We start from the raw sequence: 20786 nt of genomic DNA on the forward strand, positions 1-20786 counted from the left end.
GGGGTATGGTGATATGGGGTCTAATTTTAGGAACGGGAGGGTAGAGATGGAGTGATTGTAATCTCAAAAATAAAAAAAGAAAGCAAAAGCAATAGTAATAAAGACATTTTCCTTTAGCTCAAAAATATTTATACAGAACAGCAAACAAGCTTGATGCCCAATATAACAACAACACAGAATTTAAAATCACCCATTGAATTACTGATGCCTCTTCCCCACACTTCTTCCTTTTTTTCTTTGCTAGGATATGTTACTCAGAACAATATACATGCTATTTTATCTCTACATATAAATTTCTAAAATTGTATGTGTCTCTGTACATAACATTTGTTTTCACTTTGAAAAGCAAAGAGAATTTTAGAAAATATTCCACCTACATTGCTGACACTATGCTTTGAGAGGAAGGTCTGCCTGGAAAAAAAAAATCTACCGTTGTGACTTCAAGGATGTATTAGAAATATTTATAGTGTTTCTCCAGTCCAAGTAATTCAGCCGCTCAAAGATAACTTGCTTAATGTTTATGGCAGTGATGACTGAATCATCCCTTTGATTTTCAAGTTCAGATTGCAAGGAGAAAGGCTTTTCAAAGATGACTATCACTCAGCTCCCACCCTAGGAATGAGTGACATGAGAAATTAAAATTGTAAATAGCTGTGGATTACCACAGGAAGTGCACACCATGAATATATTACTTGTGTTTTAAAGAGGAAGTAAATAAAAGAGAAAGTCAAGGAACATAAATATTTTCACTTATAGGACCTGAGTTTTTCTTTGAAAATCATACTGTTAAATGTTTTCTTGATTAAAAAAAAAACAGAGCTTAACATTTTTCTACTATGTATCTTCTTTTAACTATAAAATTAGTAGTTAAATGTGTTGCAGAAACAATTTAGTTGAACACAAATAACAGTATCTTATGCCCTCAAGTCACATTATACAGTATCATGTACACATTGTCTATCAAGGCTTGGCTCTTACATGTATCCCAAAGGTTCTTGTTTGGAAGGAAGGTCTCCATCGAGCTGTTACTCTATCTAGCTGTTACTTTTAGAACAGCAGTTTTCAACCTGGGGGTCATGACCCCTTTGGTATTTGAAGGACCATTTCACAGAGTTCACATATCAGATATCTTGAGTATCAGATATTTACATTACAATTCATAACAGTAGCAAAATGTTACAGTTATGATGTAACAATGTGGGGGTTATCACAACATGTAAAGGGTCCCAGCATTAGGACGGAGGTCTTTGTAGAAGGAAGTAAGGTTATTGGGGGTGCACTCTTGAAGGGATACTGGGGACTCAGCCCTTCCTTTCTCTTTTTATCTCCAGACTTCATGAAGGTTGCAGTTTTTTCTGTAGCTATGTTTGCAGAATCAGAGATTATAACAACCATGGACTGAAACCTCTGAGAGTCTGTGTCCCAGTAGATTTCTTTTCCAGCTGATTACCTACCTTCATGTCTCGTTTTAGCAGTTTAAAGCTGAAAGCACCATTCTAGTTTATTTCATGGTGCTGGTTAACGATTAGGAAGTTTTTGCTACGTCCTTTCTCCTTTTGTGCTGTTTCACACGTTCATTTTTATCATACATGCATCTTTAAAAATAGTTTTATTGACATACAGTTCACAAACCACACTGTGCTGACCACCTAGTAAGAGTATGGGCACGTCTGTGGGGCTATTGTATTGGCTGCTAAGTGATGTGGGAGGGCTCAGCTCACACTGGGTGGGGCCATCCATGGAAAGATGGCCCTGGGCTGGATAAAAAAGAAGCCCAAGCAAGCCATGAGGAGAACCAGTAAGCAGCAATTTTCCATAGCCCCTGTTTCACTTCCTACACCCAGGTTCCTACCTTGAGCTCCAGTGTTGACTTCCCTAGGTAGTGGACTGTAACCTGTATGCCAAATAAACCCTTTCCTCCCCAGGTTACTTTGGGCCCGGATGTTTTTCACAGTAACAGAAAGCAAACTGGGACACATCCCACTCACCCACTTCGCGCATCAGCGGTTTTCAGTACATCCACATGTCCGCTCAGCCACTGCCATAGTAAAGTTTAGAAGGTTTCTGTCACCTCTAAATATGCCTATGCTGGTGTGGTGATGACTCTGTAGTCCCAGCATTCAAGAGGCCAAAGCAGGAGTAAAGTGATCTGGAGCTAGCTGGGACTACATGAGGTCCAGGCTCACAAAATCAAACTGAAACAGGAACATCTCCTTGTAATCCTCCCCCACCCCAACCCTCTTGTCAGTAGAGTTTATTTCTCATACACACCAATCTCCCAGATCAATCATATTGATTAAGAACATGTACCAGAGACTTGCCCCCAAGCCAATATAGTGGAGGCCTTTTTTCAAGTGATCCTAACTTGTCGAGGCCTAAAACTAGCCAGCACACATTACTGCACTGTAATTAATCATTCAATTGATCTCTTTACTTCCTAGGCAGTGACAAAGCAGATGAGTCCCCAAATAGGACCACGCAAGTTTCTCACCCAAGGACACCAGCAAGAATAGCTAGTGGGTTCTTAAATCCAGCCTTTCTAAATCCAACAACTGGAGGGTAACAGAGGACACATTTCCTCTAGGACTGACAAAAGTATCCCAGGTATCACTGTAGCAATGGAAGCTGCCATGGCCCTCCAATTCTTACACAGTATTGGCAGGAAATTAGGATGTGTTTGTTGATGCAAAGCAAACAGGAAAAAACAAGTAAGAGAATAATAGGCCCTGACTACCGTGTAATTTGCAAATATACTCTTGCGAGATAATGTTTGCAAATATGCTCTTTATGAGATAGTGTTTTAGCCTATTTTTATGCACAAACTTAAAAAATTTAATTTTTTTTACTCCATTTAATACGGAGTAGTAATCTTTATGGGGAACTTTAAAATTTTTACCCAGAAAGCACTTCTACCTTTTTTTTTTCTGTTTTACACACGATTCCTTCATCTACCTGAAAGCGATTGTGATGTTTACTTTAATTTGAGGAACTTGACCTTTGTAATAATTTGTGATTTCTTCAAAATTACATTTAATAAGCCATTTCTTCCTCATTGACAAATGATACTTCCTCAGTGGCCGCACGTCCTCACAGACATCTAATGTGTTTTAGATCTATTGACTTCATTCCCTTAGCCAACACTCCTTACAGCAGTGCTGTCTGCTCTTTTTCTATTTCTACTTTCTTATGAAATGTAATATTTAGTAGGCCAAATCTTCCATCATTTCTTTATTTTCAATGTTTAAAAAAATTTCTACCACACTTGCTTCTTTAGATGAACTAGAGCAGGCTGGGCAAGACATGGCGAGGAAGCCAGGAGGCAGCACCCCTCCATGGTTTTGGCTCCAGTTCCTGCTTTCAGGTTCCTGCCATGAGTTTCTGCCCTGTGTTCCTTCAGTGATGGACTGTGATATGTGTAAATGAAATAAACCATTTTTAAAAGATTCTAAGTTGCTTTTGGTCATGGTGCTTTATCACAGTAGTATAAACCCAAATAGGCCACTCATGAAAACACACAATTTAAAAAAAAATTGGGATTGGAATAGAGGTACTATGGATGGAGGAATAATGTTTCTCCCAGATATCACAATTGCAAGATAATTCCCCATGCCAGGTGTCAAATAACTCCCTTTCAGTCGTTGGTCAGAGTTGTCCCAGAGACCATCCAAACAATAAGGCTACTTTCATTGTCCTTGGCTATCCACCAGAATTGGATGGCAAAACCCTCTTGCTGAAGACATCACACATGCAGGTCACAGGACACAGAGAAATCAAGCTGGTGTTGATCTGGAGGAGTCCTCCCTATTGGTTAGTTTTCATACGGCAAGCTACTGGGGCAAAAAAAAAAAAAAAAAAAAAAAAAAAAAAAAGAACAGAAACAAAAATCTGTGAGATGTTCCCAACGTGCATTAGTGGCTTGAATGTTATGAGAGTAACCAATTGCTTTTTGCTTGATTTAGGGAGTGTTCCACAAGAGGGAATCCATACCCTTTCTGTATACTTGGCCTGGAACCAATGAATTAGGTCATAAGCCCTAGGGGACAACCTTCTATTAGTTTGCTAAATGGACATAGTGACACATTGCTTTATCCCTAAATCCATAAATTAGTGAAGCTCTCATCTACCAGGGCGAATTTTCTTTTCTCAGTAGATGGCAGGTAATAAAGGATTCACAATTGCTCAAAGTATGGAGAGCAAGTGAATGTAAGGAGTTTCGTTCTCAAAGGACCTATATAAGCATCCTCCCCTGAACCTGTGGTTATGCACACAAGACCTGAAGAAGATCACTTCAGTCAAGATTTCAGAGAGTATAGGGGCACATCAAGCCTCCATCCCTAGCTGAGAAGCTATTGACTGTTGATGGCTACTGGGAAATTTTTTCTTCAGGGGTATGGCCCTTGGTCACTCCCTTTCTTAGTTGCTTTTCTATTGGTATTATATATCACCATGAAAATGTAACTTATAAAATAAAATGTTCCATTTGGCTTATGATTTCAGAGGGTTGTAAGTTCATAATGGGAGGTTGAAGGAACACCTGAGAGTTCATGTTCTGATTCACAACCATGAGGCAGTGACAGGCACACTGAAAATGGTATCAGTGTTTAAAACCTGAAAGCCAACACTCAGTGACACAACTCCTCCAACCAGACCACACCTCCTAATCCTTCCCAGACAGTTTCATCAACTGGGGGCCAAGTATCCAAACATTCAAGCCTACAGGAGTCATTCTCATTCAAGAGACTAGAGTCACTCATGCTCCAGCAGATGGATCCATTCTCGTACAAGACTAACCAGGGTCAGTAGGTTTTAAAACAAAACAAACACAAAGTTGGGAGGCAGACTTGTTGGGGGTGAGTATTTCAAGAGGAGTTACATGAGGGAAGATGTGTATACATTATATACATTTATGAAAATTTCAAGCACAAATATTAAATCAAAAAATTGAAATCTACCAAGTAATTCTCTTATAGATAGGCTGTATTTATCATAAATGCAGTTATTCAAAAAATGCAAGCAATTCAAACACAAGAGTAGACGAAAAGTCTATGTTGGGCATCAGAGTGCGTGCCTTAGTTTTCTTAGAACCATGCCAGATTTAAATAGTAATTATAACAATCATTTCTCACATCCTATCCTGACAGTGTGCTAGGCATGCACCCATGTTAGTGTTTGCTCCCGTTAATTTCATCATAAGGTGATGGCAAATTTTGATTATATTATTATAATGTATAATCATAACATCTCGTGAGGTCAAGATTAAATCTACTCCTGTCTAACAGTTCCTAAGGGCTTATGGTCTGTGATATGACTGCCATATTGTTTTGTCATTTGCCTTATGTCCTTACATGGAGATAAAGATACCCAGGGGGTCTTTGTCAATTTGAAGCTCAATGGTTTAAATTAGCTACACAGAGAATGTTTCCTTCCCTTTTTACTAATACCCAAAGGCATATATTTTGTTATGATTTATTTATGTCCAGCACTCATTTCTATAAATCTCAGTTTACAACCTCTTTTGATGGTTAATGTATCAGAGTTCTCAGCAGCATGGCTTGAGAAGTAAAAGAGATTTGTTTAACTTTTTTAACCACACTTATCGTGTGTGTGTGTGTGTGTGTGTGTGTGTGTGTGTAGGGGTCTTAAGGAAACAACTTCCTCAAAACTTGTGTATTTGTTTCTTTTAAATCAAGAACATAAATTAATTTCTACTAGTTCCTTCAAGTTCAAGGTCAATGCATCTGTGGGTTTGGTGAGATTTTCTGCCTCAGAGACAGAAGTTCTGAATACAGCATCCTCTGTGGAGAGGCACTCACAGAAATCAGGTCCTGTGGCCATTGGTATAGATGACAGGAAAATGAGCATCCACAGGACAGCACAGGGGTACCTACCAGGGCAGAGCAAACAGAATGTATACATTGTTTCTTCTTTGCTTGCTGGGGTCTTAACTTGTCACCCAGCTTTGTCTTGAGCATGCATTTCTGTCACTTTGGTTTCCCTGGTACTGGATGACAAGGGTACACCGCCACATTCAGACGTCCTTATAAGCTCCTTAGCCATGTCACTTCTCCAAAATGGAATCTCTGAGGCTTGGAAGGTTCGTCCATGACAAAAGAGTAGATAACTGAATAAGCAAATATAAATGAATATAAAGTCCCCAAATCAAGTTTGCCACGCCTTGTCTTGCTTGGTGGTTCTGAGTATCAAATCCGCGTGTGCCAAACAAGTGTCTCCCACTAAGCCACACCCCCTAGTCCACCGCGTATCCTGGTAAATAACTTTATTCTCTGTATAATTATGATGTTATTGGTTCGGTGGTTCCGTTTCTTGAGACAAGCTCTCACATCTCAGGCTTGCCCGGAACTCACTACTGTAGCCCAGGCAGCCGCTGAACTGTAACCTTCCTGCCTCAGCCTTCCAAGTTCTAGTATCACTGGTGTGTACCTCTACCGCTTGCAGACATCCTGCTACTGTAAAGGCCACCATTGTCTGCATTGCAAGGGTGCACCACCACACTTCATGCCACTCAAGAGTGTAAAGCGTGCTTTGAGATGACCTTTGAACCCAGGGCTTGCTCCTAAGATTCCTCTAAATGCCAGGCTCAAACTCTGCTTCACACTGTGGGTTATCAGTCCAGCTGGATGAGACACTTTTCTACCCAATGACATTGAACATGCAGGACACTCCTTGGAATCCTCCTATCCCTTGCAACCTGGATCTCAGCTATTAGCAAGGTGGAAGCCTCTGCTACTGAGTTATGTTTAAGTCATTTAAAATTTCATATGTTGATAGGTTTAGTTGACAAGATGTTTTAGTCAGGGTTTCTATTTCTGCGTAAAACATCAGGGTCCAAGTTGTTAGAGCTCTGAGCTGTATTGTTCTGAGTGGGCTATCTGTCTTCTGTAAAATAATCAATCTGGTTGAGGTGTGTGTGTGTGTGTGTGTGTGTGTGTGTGTGTGTGTGTGTGTGTGTGTGTGTGTGTGTAGGGCTGGGGAACCCAGATTTCTTTCTATGTACATCTGTAGCCATATCCCAGGCTCAGCCTCCCACGTTCTCAGATTACAGATGTGTGTGCCAACAGACCTATTTTTAAACTGGGTAATTTCCAGAATCAAAATGCATAAACATAAAGATATAATAAAAGTTGAAGTAAGTTTCCCCTTTCTGGTTTCACTCAGAAGTAGGTCCAAGAGGCTCCACTGAGGGAGGTGTATAGTATTGACCAAAGGAAGCAAATCCGTCCAGGTGTTTTGGGGATGGACTCTGGGAGGTGGCTTCTGACAATTGGCTCAGAATTTTGAATCCTACACAGCAGAGATTGACAGGACAGCCCCAACCTTAGAGCAGATTGACAGACAAGTGAGTTCTTTATTTCCTGTATCTCAGCTGGACCTGCCCGACTCAGTGGTGCCTGAGAAGGGTCCAGCTCCTAACTGACCAGACTTAATCATCTGCCAGCTCGGTGGCAAAGGCGTTTGGAGTTAGAATTCAGTTGATTTCATGAAAATAGACAATGTTTATAACGACTGAAGGTGCTCTCTAAAATCTGCTCCTGCTTCTAAGATTGTTTTTAAGTATTAAAAAGGGTAAAAAGAAAAGAGAATTCCTTAAAGTTTCTGCAATGAACTTGTTTGTTGGACAATGTTTGGTGAAGGACTTCTAAGTGGCCAGCATTTGGGATGAACATTGGCTGGCCTGGCACATACGCTGGTACTTACAGCCTGCAGCCAGGCAAACCAGCACACAGGGATTAAGCACAATACGTTTTCTCTGCTAAATTTGTAATCGGGTCAATTAAGAAAGTATTTTTTTTTCTTTTTAATTCTGAACGACTGGCACTGTGTCTGAAACAACATATGGATTCAGCAAGTATCCCTGCTTACTGTCCTGTCTGATATGCAGATTGGGAGCCAGTGACATGGCTTTGCTGGTAAAGACAGTTGCCACCAAGCCCATGACCTGAATATGATCCCTAGTATCCATACGGTGGAAGGAAACCAACTCCCAGAAGTTGACTTGATGACAAGGAGAGGCCACAGGAGACACAGGAGACTATTTCACTCAAGTCACTCAAGTGGAGGGAGCCACATCGGGCACTGTTCCTCCAGGACAGGGCTGGAGAGAGAAGGTTGCCCATGAACAGAGGAGAAAGGAGGATCATGTCATTAATGATGAGGCGTTGGGTACAGTGTGTCTGTAAGGTCACCAGGGTCCAGGCTGCTGAGGCTGTGCACAGTAATGCTAGAGAACTTGCTTGGGCTGCTGAGTGACCACTCACCCTCCCCAAGCTTTCTGAAGGCATTTCTTTCTCCTGCCATGTTTTGTGTACACAACACCACTATGATTCACTAGGAAAAGCATCTCGGATCTGGGAATTCGCTCTCTTACATCTCAGTGAGCAGGGAAGGGTTTTTATAAGCCATATATGGAGGAGGGCAACAAGTTCCTAGTATGGTCCTTATCTTGAAGAGCCTCTTCCTGGTCCCACTGTAGCTTCACTTCCTTTATCGCAATATCAAATACACCCATTTCAGTAGTGCAGGTCCACTTCTGTGTGAGCTATGAAAGAGGAAACGTCTACGCTCAATTTAGGCTCGCTCTTAGTACTTAATATTTTGAAAGGGAGTCTGCATTAAGAAATCAAATTGATTATGGAATAAGGCAGGCATCTACAATGAGTCAGGGTTAGACTAATCTTAGTTCTTTCTGTAAAGCTATCTGCCGAGTGAGATAGCGTCTATTGCAGTTGTGATGACTGTGCATTGCTGGAAAGGACCATCTTCAAGTGATAACATTGCAGATTTAAATTCCGTCTTCAGTACTTTCTAAGGCAGTGGCTTTCGAACTTCCTAATGCTCGGACCCTTTGACATAGTTTAGAGTTCCCCATGCTGGAGCGACCCCCAACCACAAAATTATTTGCACTGCTACTTCGTAACTGTAATTTTGCCATTGTTATAAATCATAATGTAAAGATCTGTGTTTTACGATGGTCTTAGGTGACCCCTGTGAAAGGGTCCTTCATCCCCAAGGGGTCATAACTCCCAGGTTGAGAACCACTGTACTAGGTTGGACAAAAATCCTGAAACACTTTGTCGCTAAGTCTGAGGTTGCTTAAACCATTTATAACTATCACTAGCAGCGGGGATCTGCCCAAGAACTTTGTCACTATGGACATTGTCACTGTGTTCACACTAGCGTCCTCACCTAGATGGCCCGGCCTATAGCACAGCTAGGCTGTGTGGTTCAAACTGTCAGTTGTTCTGAGGCTGAACACCTGTACCGTATGCTGTAGCAGCGACGGCACGGCCAGTGATTACGTAATGGTCTTTGTGTATCTAAAGAGATGAGCTAGAAAAACCCCTTGGTGAAATACAGATAAAAACTGATGCCCCGCCATCCTTTCTACCATGCGAGGACACATTTGTCCCTTCCACCCTGTCTGGTTGCAGCAAGAAGGCAGTCATGAGTGAGACCTCAGCAGATACCAGATTGGCTTGTCCCTTGCTTGATCTTGGACAGAGCACTGTGCTAGGTACTGGTCTTTTCCTACTGTGTACTTTCCAGGAGGCTGTAATATTTCCCTCTTTATTCTCTGAATTATTTATTGTTGTTCGGTGGTTTGAAAACTTATTTGTAGCCACGTTTCCCCTCTTAGTCTCCTGGTTGATGTAGATTACCAATATATTAGATCTAGAAAGAACTAATAGGCGAATATTTTGGATGGAATACCAGCGATCCTCTCGGACTCCTTCGGACCCTCCATGTCAGGTGGGGACAGCTGGGGCATCAGTTTTGTAACCCGTGCAGTAACTTCTCAGGCTTTCCAGGGTGAAGAGGACCACTGTTGGACTTCCCAGCCCGTGTGGACTGTAAGCCATTCTAATGAATCCCCTTTGTAATGCATACACATATAATTTATACACATGGCTGATTGCCCTAGAAAATCATACCCAATTCACTGGTACCTCTTCACCCTCCCCAGCCTGCTTCACATCTGGTGTCCACTGGTTGCGTGAAGCGTAGCAACATTCTCTGCGTCTCAGTCTTCCATCTCTCTCTCATCTCTCTGTCCATCCCCTCCCTTGACAAGCTCCTAGATGACCACCAGCACCTCTGTTAAATGTTGGCAAAGAATACGATGACACAGTGCAAGCCTAGCGCTCCCCCACTCCCCCGAGCAGAGTGAACCTTGGGGGAACTGGACTTGTAACAACTCTCTGACTCTCACTCCTTTCTGCCTCTAGCTGTACTAAACCACTACTGAGCTTCAGGCTTCCTTCTCTCTCTCTTTTACCTTCAAGCGTTGCCAGACATATTGGTTAGAAGAAGCCTTTCTTTCATTTTGCGTCAGCATTTGAAGTGTTTTCTTTCCTTCCTAATGTATTTTCAGAGTGACCTCTGCTTCACCACAACACTGAGCATCCCAGTATACCTACATGTCAATTCTGTCAACTTCTGCTAGTGTCTAGTGTGTAATGGATTTCTCTCTCTCTCTCTCTCTCTCTCTCTCTCTCTCTCTCTCTCTCTCCTTTTCTTTTCTTTTTTTTTTTTTTGAGAGAGGGTCTCATAATGTAGCCATGGTGCCCTAGAACTCACTCTATAGATTAGTCTAGCCTCAAACTCATAGATTTGCCTCCCCCTGCCTTCCAAATGCTAGGACTAAAGGTGCACCATCATATATGACATAGCAGATTGATAATAGAATATTGTCATAACTGTTAATTCATTGATCTGTCCTTCCATGTTATTAATAGGGTGACTTTTTCAGACGGTTGAGAATCCATGTCAAGGCATGTTCTCTTGCTTCCCTCAGTCTAAATTAATCGTAGTGGTGGTTTTCTCAAGTGAGCATTATTCCAAACTTGTCTCTTTGGTTGTTCTCTGTGCTTTCCTGGTTCAACATCTCCCAGATAAGTGCATTTGGTCTTCAGATATGTCTGTGCATTGAATCAGTAAATACAGGGTCTCGAAGCCTGAAGAGATAGATGGCTCAGCAGTTAAGAACACTCACTGTTCTTGCGAAGGACACAGGTTTGTTTCCCAGCACCCACAGGGAAGCTCATAGTCATCTGTTACTCCTGTTCCATGGGACCCAATGCCCTCTCCTGCCCTTCTTGCTGACTAGTGATGCAGATGGCACATAAACTTGTATACAAGCAAAACACATACATAGAATAAAAATAAATAAACTCTTTAAGACTGTATGTTTTGGCTTGGATACTGTGGCTTCTTTTCAAAGTTATTCTATTACTTTTGGTCCTATCTGTTGATTTGGTTCATTTTAACCTTCACCCATTCCCTGAGTTCTGTGGGATTTGAAGCCCGCTCCTGTGGTTCCTACATTTTGAATGTCAATAGCAAATGTTCACTTTTGATGGGGGGAAGGGGGAGAGGTTTTTCTCTTCTGCTTTAATGCTTCTTTTCTGTGAGCAATTAAAGAACACATTTTCTAACTGTAGCAACTTACTTTTACTTTTCTTTCTAGAAGGACGTTGCTTGTACTTCGGGGGTGACTCATTTGAGAAAAAAGGGAGGCATTAGAATGTAGAAATTAGCAAGAGGCGAGTGAGTCAGAACACTTTTCAGAGTTACTTTAAAATGTAAAATATAACACTTCGTTAATAACCGAAGCATCCAGAAACCAACCCACTCGCATGTCCCTTGCTATTCGCACATAAGTGCAGTGGGGGAGGGACAGGTATGCTCCAGCTGGATTTTGGGGGTCACCTTGGTGCAGATTGTTCCCAGTAAAGCACCTCTGTTACACAATCTCAAGAGCACATTTCAGCCCTTCCTGCTCTTAACCTTGCTGGTAAACACTCTTGCACTTCCCCCTTGAATACTAGCTACCTTCTTTCCTTCCTACTGGCCCCTTGCCATTGCTCCCAGGTCCCTTCCTCATTTACAGCTAACAACCTCTGGGCATGCTCAGTATGTACTGCACTTCTCAAGAAGGTGTAGCTTTTTTTCCTTTGCCTCTTTCATAACAATGACCCTGTGGTAGTCTTTCTGATCGACAGTGGGATAGTCTAGAAAGGTGCTCTGAAGTAATTAATAATATAGTGAGTGCCCTACAAAATATATGCTTCTACCAGTAGGCTTAATTAAAACCTTTTGTTTGTGATCGCAGATAGCATCTGAATAATTTAGTAACCATAGGACCTGTGGTGAAAGATGGACACCTATGTTTGTTTGCAAAGCAAACACGTCTGTGCCTTTACTTTATAAAGGTCCCCATGTTTGATAAGAATAAATAACTACAGTCTGAAGATGGCATTAATTGACCGCGTTTCTCAAAAGAAACTTTACATTATTTTTTCTGGCAAGGAATGAAATATAGTCATAGTCTTACTCACCTTAATACAGTTTTACCTGCGGAAATTAAATACCGTGTTTAATCAAGTTGTTTCACTTAACAAATATCTCTCAATCACCTATAAGATGTCTAGCGATATGAAATCAATGACTGTTTAGGGATGAGTTAATATATGATTTCAGCTCCAGTATATTTCTCTGTGATACTCACTATTCAAATGCAATAGGAAAATTAATTCAAACATGGCGGCTCATGTCAGTAAATTCCAACAGGTAGAAGAAGCTGGAGCAAGAGGAGGATCAAGCTCTTAAGATCAACAACTCTGTCTCAAAATGAAAAGAAAGAAAATGAACACCTTGGAACATATTCCTGGCACTTAGTTCTCAGAGACAGTGAGCACGCCCCCTTCTGCATTCAGGGTAACTTATGCTTGATTGTAATAGGATAATTTCAGTGAATATACAGAAAATATAACTCAAACACAGCTATAAATGTTATCCACTGCAGAAATTGGAAAAGTCACTTTTGGAGAATGTGGAGCTCATGTAATAGTCTGATGGCTTCCCTCTGGATTAAGGAATTTGCCCCAAAATTGAAAGCAATGGGAACTACACTGGGGTCTGAGATGCCAATGTCAGGCATCTGTGCCTCTGAGTGATGCTTCAGGGAGTTACTTTATCTCCTGTTCTCCTTTTCTATTCCTTCATCATCCACGTCCCTTTTCCTGAGGTGGTCGCTCTGTGATGTGTTTGTGGAGGTGTGGGTAGAGACAAAACTTGTAGGACATTGCTGAGAAAGTGACAGTCCTCCATGGAAGATTTTGAGACTCAGGCTGGCTTAGGTCATTGCTTGTAGTCTATTCAGTGTCTTTTGGGGGAGCCAGGGAATCACGTTTGAGTGTCTGTTTTGTCCTTGTTGTTCTGATTGTGTAAAATGCTTATCATTGTGGTGTGTTGTTGAAGTTCAATCATTCAAATAGGTCTTTCTTGGTTCAGTCCTTACTCCCTTCCCTTGCTTTTGTTGGTGCCCGGAGTTGGCTTTCCCATATAGCTGCATCAAGTCTCAACTTCTCTACCATTAGAGTGAAAGCCTATGTTTTCCAGTCTTCCTTGTGTTATTATTGATTATTGATTATTGATTATTATTTTGCAGTTGCTGAGGATCCAACCCCGAGTCTCACCCATGTTAAGCAAATGCCCTACCGTGTTGTGTAACAACCTGGCCCTACCCTACTTTCAAAGATTTATTTTTAAGTGTGTGTGTGTGTGTGTGTGTGTGTGTGTGTGTGTGTGTGTGTGTGTGCATGATTGCAGGTGTCTGAAGAGGCCAGAAGAAGGCATCAGATCCTTTGTAGTTGAAACCAAATAACCTCCCCATGTTGCTTTGGTCATAGTGTTTCATCATAGCACCAGTAACCAACCATGACACAATGTAACTGCTTCCACCTCTCAACAGCTTAGCTTGAGGGTGTATATACCACTACCTGGCTTTAGATGCATTTCCTGGAAGATATCCCAAAGCACATTTTTTTTTTGATATTTTAATAGAGAAATACATACCTGTAAAATATAAACCTTAGTTTGCTTTCTACTGCAGTGATAAAGGCCATTTCTGAAAGCAACTTGGGGGATAGTATTTTATCTTATAGCTCCCAGGTCATAATATATCTATACTAAAGAAATCAGGGCAGGATCTTCAAGCAGGAACCTGGAGGCAGAAAGCCTGGAGAAACACTCCATATTGGATTTCTCCTCATGTCCTTTTTCATCCTGTTTTCTTATACAACCTGGGACCACCTTCCCAGGGGAGGCACTGTCTGCAGAGAGCTGAGCCACATAAGAAGATGCCCCACAGACTTGACTAGAGGTCAAAGTGATAGAGGCATTTTCTCACCTGAGATCCTCTTTTTCCAGATGTGTTTGACTGAATTGACAAAAGATGAATCAGCACAGACTGAGACCAGGCATATTTTATAAAAATACTGTTATTGTGTGACACTTGTCTCATTGTAACACTTTAACTTTGCCCACTTTGTATTCAACAGAGAAGCCAAAAACACAGTGTGGAGAAAAGGACTTGTCTTCAACAAATGGTGCTGGAAAAAGTAGTTGTCCACATGCAGAACAATTAAATTAGACCCATATGTACCAATCTGCAAAACTTAAGTCCAAATGGATCAGAGACCCCAATGTGAAATCTGAAACACTGAAACTGGGAGAAGAAAAGAGGCAGTACCTTACATGACATAGGTTCAGGAAAGGATTTTCTGAATGGGACCCAATTTGCCCAAGAATTAAGGGTAGCTATTGACAAGTGGTACTTCAGGAAACTGGAAAGCTTTTTTACAGCTAAAGGATCAATCAACCAGGTGAAGAAGAGGCTCAAAGAATGGGAGATCATGTCTGCTAGCTATATACATGTCAGAGATTAATATCCAGCCTCTATATATATGTGTGTATATATACATATAATGCACACACATATATATGTATATATATATATATACATATATATAAAGCAAAAATGACCCATTCAAAAAATTGGCATGGAAAATGATCAGAAAGTTCACAAAAGAAGAAAAAAAGTAGCTAAGAAATACCTCAAAATGTTCATCATCCCAAGCAGTTAGGGAAATGCAGATCAAAAGAACTTTGAGACTTAATCTCATTGTCGGTGATAATAGCAAAGATTAACAAAACAACAGACAACAAGTGCTGGAGGAGACACAGGAAAGAGGGTCCTTCATTTACTGCTGGTGGGTGGGTTTTTCAAACTGGTGCAGCCGCTGTGAAAAATCGCTGTGGAGAATTCTCAAAATATCTAAAAATAAACGTGCTCCATAGGACTCACCTATATGCCTTCTTGACACACACCTAAAGGACTTGATGTCCTTCTCCATCAATGCTTGCTCAGCCCCATTTATTGCTCCATTTATAAAAGGAAATGGAGACAAAATAAATGTCTTCCAACCAACAATTGAAAAGAATGAAAACATAAACCATGGGATACTATTCAGCCATAAAGACAAATGAAATTATGAACTTTGTAAATGCATGGATGGGACCTGAATCCATAATAATATCTACTGAGGTAGCCCAGACATGGAAAGACAAGCATTATTTGTCCTCTTTGATCAGAGACTTCTAGTTCCAAAACATTAGATGTGAGTACCTGTGTAACTGCAGAAAACTAGGAAAGTAAAAAGGTGCTGTCTTAGTTAGGGTCTTAGTGTTGTGAACAGACACTATGACCAATGCAAGTTTTATAAAGGACAACACTTAATTGGAGCTGACTTACAGGTTCAGAGGTTCAGTCCTTAATCATCAAGGCGGGAACATGAAAGCATCCAGGCAGGCCTGGTGCAGGAGGAGCTGAGTTCTACATCTTCACCCGAAGGAAGCGATGAACAGATTCAGCATCCTAGGAGGAACTAGGAGGAGGGTCTCCAAGCCCACCCCACAGTGACACACTTCCTCCAACAAGGCCCCACCTTCTAATAGTGTCACTCCCTGGGCCAAGCACATGCAAACCACCATAAGTACCCTTGCTGAGGAAGGGATTGAGGGGAAACAATAGAGAGGAAATGTGGGGAAATGACTGAGGATATGAGAACAAGAGTTTTAATTAGGAAGCAGGAAGATAAATACAGACAAAGTATGGTAAAATAATAAAGATATCTGAAGAAGTAATAAGGGGTCATTTATTAGCCATTTACCTGAAAAGCTATTATACACATAAGTTTGTATGTATAAATAAATATACATCTATAGTTCAAGTGAAATCTTTTTATCTAGGCTGACAATGCTTCCTCCAAGAGCCACACACCACCTTAAAAACAAACAAACAACAAACAAAATAAAAAACCAACACCAGACATGAGAAGCCCTCTTTTGAGTTGTTATAGAGTACTGTCCAAGAGCCTCCAAGAACATACAGGCTATGGTATTGTCCTTGGTTTCCCCCAAGACTGCCTGAACAAAGAAAACAGCATTGTCTAATTGGCAAGCGCAGGAGGGAATGACCACAAACCTCAAGTCTGCAAAAAGAACTATAGGCAGATAAGGAATGCTGAAATCAAGAGAAATAGTTTTACTTAGGGAAGATGGGCAAAAATTTGGTTGTTCAATACCAAATAGTCAGCCATGAAATGCATAGAAGTAACATTATACAGACTGAGTAGGTTATACTTAGAAAATATTATTAGAATAATAATTAGGGATAATACATTATTTAATACATTATTATAATAAATATTTTTCTGAATATATATTATCACACACACATTTCTCACACATCCTTCTGTCAGCATAATACTGTATACTTTTATACTTTCTCTGTCCCTTTATCCAAATAATTTGATGATAAGAGAAAGTTCCATATATTGTACAGCTGTAGCTTATGTAGGGATTTCAGGGTGGACTGTGTGGAGCCTCAAATTGAAATCTAACCTGGTGCCCTCTGCGTGTCTGTTAGCAATGAAAACACCTGTTCCTGACTCACAGGAAGTCACTGGATAAACTGTGCTTCCTGGGCCCGTCCCATCTGTGACCCTAGTGGCACTGTTTCTTCCTCTGTGGAAGAGATACAGAAAGGATACTATGTCCCTGAATCATGGCTCTTTGAACTATTCTTTCACTGCAACTGCCTGGGCTATTCTCTATTCTAACCTTCAGGACTTGTGTAATGTGGGTAGATGTGATTAATGTTACATTTTGTTACTGCTAAGAGACTGTATCTTTTTATATTTAATCTTCCTATTAGTATCACATGCCCACTTATTCATGGGTTTTAAGAGTTCGGTCATTTCTTTGCAAAGGTTTTGTAAATCTGTATTCTTAGATTTATTCCCATTTTTTTTCTCACTGTTACTTCATACACAAAATTGCAGTGATCTTCCTGAACACATTCTTATAGAGATGAACATATTCTTCTTAGGTTTCCTGCTCCCTTACAGTAAATTTACATTTTCTTTGAAAAGCCTGTTTGGGCGCCATCTTTCCAATGACGTACTAAAAACTCTTCAAGTTAATTGGTTTTCCCATTCTTAAGCCCTGTCCATTTACCATTTTCCTTTTGGTTACCTTTTTCGTTCCTCTTTTGGCAGAATATCTAAGTTTTAAAGAATCACAAAATGTAAACGTTGTGTGCTTTCTGTTCCTGCCTTTGAGTTTCATGCAGGATTAAATAACATTTAATATCTAGTGCCTCCTAATTATTTTTGATTTACTTTTTAGCCCATCTGTAATTTGTTTTGGTGTTGGCTGTGGTTGGCCTTGTCAGTTTTATTTCTTTCTTCCTCAGAAGTTAGGTCAATATTTAGTATTATTTTATTATTCTTTGAATACTTACTCATGCATTTTCTGTCTGCAGCCATCATCTTCATTCTCGTTAACTGGGAAGTTAATGAGTCTTGGAATTTTAGTCAATCAATTAATCGCATTAAAGCTGAAGAATACTTTGTCCTAAGGTGCAGTGGCTTCTGGCAAATGTTTCCAGCAGAGAGCTCAGAGTACACCCTGTTTGGTGCCCTGCTGAGTAGACTTGGAAAACAGTGTCACTTAGAATTTTCTTTTGAAGGGACATAAGTCTCCATTTCTGGCAAGGTTTTGGGGTGTGTGTGTGTGTGTGTGTGTGTGTGTGTGTGTGTGTGTTTAAAGAGAATTAATAAAATAGGGAAAAAAGGAAAGAAGATCTGAGGTGCTGACTTAGTCCCCAGAAGTTGAATCATGTTAAGAAAGCACATAGAAGAGGTAATTTAGGTCTCATAAAGATCGTCAGTCCAGAGTTTTGTTTCATTATGGAAGATTACACACAGAGAAGCGCAATACCACGGGAACTCATCTCTTACCTTCCCCAATTTCCAGTTCCAAAGTTGCTATTTTGTGTCTAATTCTCCTGTTTTGACCCCACCCTTCAATCATGGGTTACTTGGAAGCAAATCCTAACTATTTCTCCTTGCAAAGGTACATTTTAGTACCTACGGAAAGGTGAAAACCCTCGGCAACAAAAAGCACTCAGTTTTGCTGAAAGTGTGGAGTGTGGGCAAACCTTCAACCTGGACTTAAGTTGACTCTTGGCTCTCAACCCGCCCCCCAAACCCCTCTACCTCTGGGGTGACTGCAGGCCCCTCACTTACCCATCCCAAAGATATCTCCTCAGTAAGGAAACGACTCCTCATCCATTTTGGAACTGTCATCAGGATGTCAACGAACTAGAAGTCAGCAAATACTTAACTTAGTCTAATTCTCTTCCTGTGTAGATAACCTTGAGTTCGGGTCATCTAAGACCATAGATCACCCAAGCCTTGACTACAGCACTGCACCAGAGAGTTCTCTTCTTGAAAACCTTATAACCTTACTACTTGAGCTCCCCGCCCCCCCACCTCCTTTGGAATGCAACACCTTCTTCATAGGAATGCATTAGCACTGTGCCTTCCAGATCTGCCCCCTCCCTCTCCCTCACTTTTCTCCCTCCCCCTCTTTTTCCCCACCCCTCCTCCCCCCTCCTTCTTTCTAGATGGGCTCATGGTAGCCCAGGCTGGCCTTGTACTTGTATGAGGCAAAGATGGCCTCTGGCTTCTTCCCGTCTTCACTTCCCAGGTCCTAGAATTCACTCGCAGTTGCTCCGGCTTTCAGACTATCCATTTTAACTTCAGAAGTCCGGACGCGAGTACTAATAACTAGTTCTGACCAGGAATGCCGCCGTTAAAGGGCTGTTTCTTCCAATCCTTGTCTCCATCCTGGGGAGCAGAGAGCTGAATCAGATCTCCCAGATCCTGCCTGCAAACTCACAACAGCTGAGAGAGGCCTTTTGGCAACCAGAGCCCCAACCAGAGCCCGGGATAACCAGCAAGCAAACAACTCATACTCCCCCCCCACCCCCCCACCCCACCCCCGCAAACACCACAATAACCACCCAAAGCCCATGTAGCAGGCTGATCTTGATCGTTAATCGCTGCGTCCTTTGGGGAGAAAATTACTCCTCTCCCTATAGGGGGAACTCTTAAAAGAAACCGCTTTCCTGAAAGGGGCCAACTGGGCGGTGTCCTCCTTTCCCAACGCCCCGCTGCTATTCTTAGATCGCCGGGTGGTGGCTTTCGCTTTTCCCCAGGCGGCGGAGTTCCCAGCCGCCCGATGCGGCTCTGCAGGCCGGGCTAAGACTGGGCAGGGGCGGTCGCAGTCGCTGTCGCCGTCTGGGCGCGGCGGGGACCGAGGGCTGGGCCTGAAGCGGAGGCGGCGGAGCAGTTTGGAGAGCAGGACCTTCCCAGCTCGCCGCAGTCCCCGCCGGCCGCACCATGGCCAGTGGCGCCTGTCAGGGCTGCGACGAGGAAGAGGAGGAGGAGGCTCTGAAGAAGTTGATAGTCAGGCTGAATAATGTCCAGGAAGGCAAGCAGATCGAGACGTTGCTCCAGCTCCTGGAGGACATTCTGGTGTTCACCTACTCCGACCGCGGTAATGCCTGCAGTCCCTCTCTCCTCTGCAAACTTTATTCTGCACTTGAGTGTTAATCTTGGCACCCCACTCCTTTCCTTCAGGGAGGAAGGAGCTGAGGTCCCCGGGAAGATGGAAAGGATGCTGTGGGTTGTGACTTTGTTTTCATTCCCCATTTGCCCCCCACCCCACTCTTTTCCAGCCTCCAAGTTATTTGAAGGCAAAAATGTCCACGTGCCTCTGTTGATAGTCCTGGACTCCTACATGAGAGTCGCCAGTGTGCAGCAGGTAAACCGGCCTTCCCTTCTGTTCCGAAGCCCCTCCTGTGATAGGCCTTATGTCCCGGGTTCTTGAGAGTTGCTTTAAGAGGGGAAATCTTTGTTAATTGTTAGCAGAGGAGAAGCAACTTTATTAACTGACAGAATCGGGATGGTGGTAGTGGTAAAATGAAAACAGTTCTCTTATTGGCAAAGCCAGCTCATTAACCTTTCGAGCTATTCTAAGAATGCTTCTTAATATACAGTGAGTTTCAGATAGAGCGGTGCTGTGAATATTTCCAGCAAGGGAGGGCAATTAAAAGCAGGAATAAAACAGTCTGAACAGCAAACTTTTACAGGGTCCGCTTGCTTTGATACTTTTAAATTTGAAGACACATTTCAAGGAGTCTTCCAGTGGTATACCACTCAGTATCTGAAGAGAGTAATGTTTCCCGAATCCCCCCAACCCCCAGTGTTTACATTTCTACTTTGCTGCTGTTGTGGATACAAAAGTGTAACTTCTGGATCTGTGACCCAGGAAGTCCAGAAGTAGGCTATGTAATTAAATGTGATTTTTAAAGCAGACTGGGAGAAGTAAGAGTGGCTTTCAGTCAGGACAGAATTACTCCTGCAGGTGCTAACTTCCTTTAGAGTTTTAGGATTTGGGGAATTGAAATCAGTTTTATCATTCAAATAAATACTGAGACTTACTTGTAGGGGAACGCTGGAGGCACAGGGAGAATATTCCTTCATATTCATTTAGTGACTAGACTTATCTCAGTC

The 20786-nt window shown here is 41.9% G+C and overlaps 1 protein-coding gene and 1 long non-coding RNA gene across 31 annotated transcripts in view; one reads left to right on the forward strand and one right to left on the reverse strand.

The window, feature by feature from the left end:
* LOC108351529 (uncharacterized) overlaps nt 1-19363 on the reverse strand; it is an 81605-nt gene extending 62242 nt beyond the window's left edge. For 2 of the 25 annotated variants that reach the window (XR_010053474.1, XR_005487305.2), the window contains exons 1-2: nt 5889-19208; nt 378-3827 (exon numbers count right to left, since the gene is read on the reverse strand). This is a non-coding gene — a long non-coding RNA (uncharacterized LOC108351529). The other 23 variants (XR_005487306.2, XR_005487301.2, XR_010053481.1 and 20 more) reach the window with 21 other exon arrangements.
* Nucleotides 19364-19558: 195 nt separating this feature from the next.
* The window catches only part of Lrrk2 (leucine-rich repeat kinase 2), a 160989-nt gene continuing 159761 nt past the window's right edge, over nt 19559-20786 (forward strand). For 5 of the 6 annotated variants that reach the window (XM_063263367.1, XM_063263368.1, XM_039078901.2 and 2 more), the window contains exons 1-2: nt 19611-19767; nt 19949-20034. In XM_063263367.1, coding sequence (XP_063119437.1) covers nt 19611-19767; nt 19949-20034 — 243 coding nt within the window. Of the gene's footprint in view, nt 19768-19948; nt 20035-20786 lie in introns of all 6 variants that reach the window. The other variant, NM_001191789.2, reaches the window with a different exon arrangement.

Source organism: Rattus norvegicus, chromosome 7, assembly GCF_036323735.1.
Source record: "Rattus norvegicus strain BN/NHsdMcwi chromosome 7, GRCr8, whole genome shotgun sequence".
Taxonomy (NCBI): Eukaryota; Metazoa; Chordata; class Mammalia; order Rodentia; family Muridae; genus Rattus; species Rattus norvegicus.